Below are 2,049 nucleotides of genomic sequence, written 5' to 3'. Positions count from 1 at the left end.
GATGAAATTTTGGATGCTTTAGGACTGCTCTTGTGGTTCCTGGAAGGCATGAGGCTCACCTGGAGGAAGATAATCTGCGCTTGCAGGAGGAGTTGGACAGGGCTGATGTGGAGGTATGGAAAGCCTGTCCCCACAGGGAGAAACCTGGGGGTGCCTGTTGCTTCCTCTCCATCCTGAAAATGGACAAAACAGGATTCATTGTGTTCATTGGGGAGTAGAAGTGAAGCTTTGAAGGGACTTGAAATGCTTGCAGTTCTTTGGGCAGAGGGGATGCACACAGACATGCAACCCCTGAGTTCTTCAGCAGCAGCTGGCTCCTCTCTGGAACAGCTCCCCTGACAACTGTGGATTCTTACCGTGATTTTACAGCTGCAGGAGGAGGAAGAAAAGCATCTTCAGTCTGAGCATTGTGTTCCTGACTTGAAGACTGCCTTGGATGACAAGGAAAGAGAGGAAATAACTTCTTCCCAGAATCTGCAGGACCTCCTGTTGGCATCTTGTGAGACCAATCCGACTGTAAAACAACTGGAAGAAGACGCGCAACAGTAAGAGAGTAACCCAGTGAAGCGAGGGGTCTGTGGCTTTGGGGGATTGGGTGGCAACAAGGGCAGAGTCAGTGGGATTTTGAAGGACACTTCTGCTGTGGATTCTGTTCCTTAGCACAGTTTGTCTGGCATTGGATTTTCTGGTAATAAGACCTGTATTTCTTTTTAAGCTTTGCAAGTGAAAACAACAGATTGGAAGCCACTGTCCAGCAGCCAAGCGATAGCGTTGAAGCCCTTCCGAGAGCCCTGCAAGCCTCTGCCTCAGTAAGCTGGTCCTAAATTTCCCTTTTTGTGACTCTTGAGCCTAGTTGCCTCTTTGTGTGGGGCAATTGTCAGAGGAAGTTTTCCTGGAGAGCCTAGGGGAGCTCAGTTTCTGCCTTCTCCTCAGCAGAGGCTGCTCAGAAAGCAGCCTGGTCCTTTCCCCAGCTGCTACAAAAGCCCTGAGGGTATTTGCTGTGCTGGACACTCGAGGAATTCTTAGATTCTAAATGAGGAGTTTCATCATGAGCTCCAAGGGACCCAGAAGTGTCTCCCAAATTGTTCAGTAGGTCTAAAGTTTCTTCTTTCTGTCGGGGAATCTTTCCAGTGTTTTCTAGGCTGGTTTCCAGTAGATGATAAATACAGTTGCCATGGCCACCCCCTTGAGAGGTTTTCCCAGAATTCACTGCCTTTAGATCACCCTGAGTTTCCTTTCCTTTTTTTTCCTGTGTCCAGGGTGGTGAACTTTCCCAGCAGCTGGACATGGAGCCTAGAACAGGCATGCAGCCAGAGGCCCCAAACCAGGCTTTGCAAGAAGAGCTGTCCACTCTGCTTGGGAAGTGTGAAAAAGTGGAGAAGAGCAAATGTCAGCTGCAAGATAAGGTGACCAAACTCCATCATCATTTGGAGACTTTGGTGCTGGATGGCAGCCAAAGAGAACAATGTCAAAGAGAGGTGGAAGAACGAGCTGAGCAGGAAAGAAGTCAAAAGCTCCAAGACGTCAGCCTCGTTTTGCAAGTAAGTGACTTTCTCAGCAGTGTCCACAGGCTCTTCATTAGTAGCTTTGAAGAAGAGAGCTAATTTGGGCTTCTTTCCCAATGCAAAGAATTGTTTGCCCTGGTAGCTGCTGGGTTGTGCCTTGATTGCTGCTGGGAGTGAGGAGGCACAGCCACCTCTCTGAGTAAGGCTGGGCCCTTGAAACTGGGTCTGTGCAATTTTGTGCTGGGCAGAGCTCTCTTTTTCTTGTGGGGGTTGAAGGTGCACTGTCTCCTTCAGGCACAGGCAGCCTACCAGGCCCCACTAGGACAAACTGGAGACAGTCATTGTGATTCCGTGAGAATCCGGTTGGAAGAAAGAATTAGACATCTCCAAAGTGAATTGGACAGAGTCAAAAAACCCAACAAGAGAGTGCTTCTCGTAAAGAAGCAACGCAGGGAGAGATGGAGATGTACAAAGAGCTGTATGTGGAGGAAGTGAAAACCAGAAGATGCCTAGCCAGGAAACTGGAAAGGTAAGTCCATGCTTT

At 48.9% G+C, this 2,049-nt stretch overlaps 1 protein-coding gene across 1 annotated transcript in view; it reads left to right on the top strand.

Moving 5' to 3' along the window:
- The window catches only part of LOC113980130 (ankyrin repeat domain-containing protein 26-like), a 4,641-nt gene extending 2,612 nt beyond the window's left edge, over nt 1-2,029 (top strand). Inside the window, exons 6-9 of the mRNA XM_027707370.1 lie at nt 370-545; nt 716-809; nt 1,260-1,541; nt 1,800-2,029. Of these exons, the coding sequence (XP_027563171.1) occupies nt 370-545; nt 716-809; nt 1,260-1,541; nt 1,800-2,000 (753 nt within the window). The 3' untranslated portion in view covers nt 2,001-2,029. The remainder of the gene's footprint in view (nt 1-369; nt 546-715; nt 810-1,259; nt 1,542-1,799) is intronic.
- Nucleotides 2,030-2,049: the final 20 nt, after the last annotated feature.

This window comes from Neopelma chrysocephalum, unplaced genomic scaffold (genome assembly GCF_003984885.1).
Source record: "Neopelma chrysocephalum unplaced genomic scaffold, ASM398488v2 Primary Assembly neopelma1_92587, whole genome shotgun sequence".
Lineage (NCBI taxonomy): Eukaryota > Metazoa > Chordata > Aves > Passeriformes > Pipridae > Neopelma > Neopelma chrysocephalum.
Note: the sequence above shows the minus strand (reverse complement) of the source record. Positions and strands in the feature narration are given on the sequence as shown.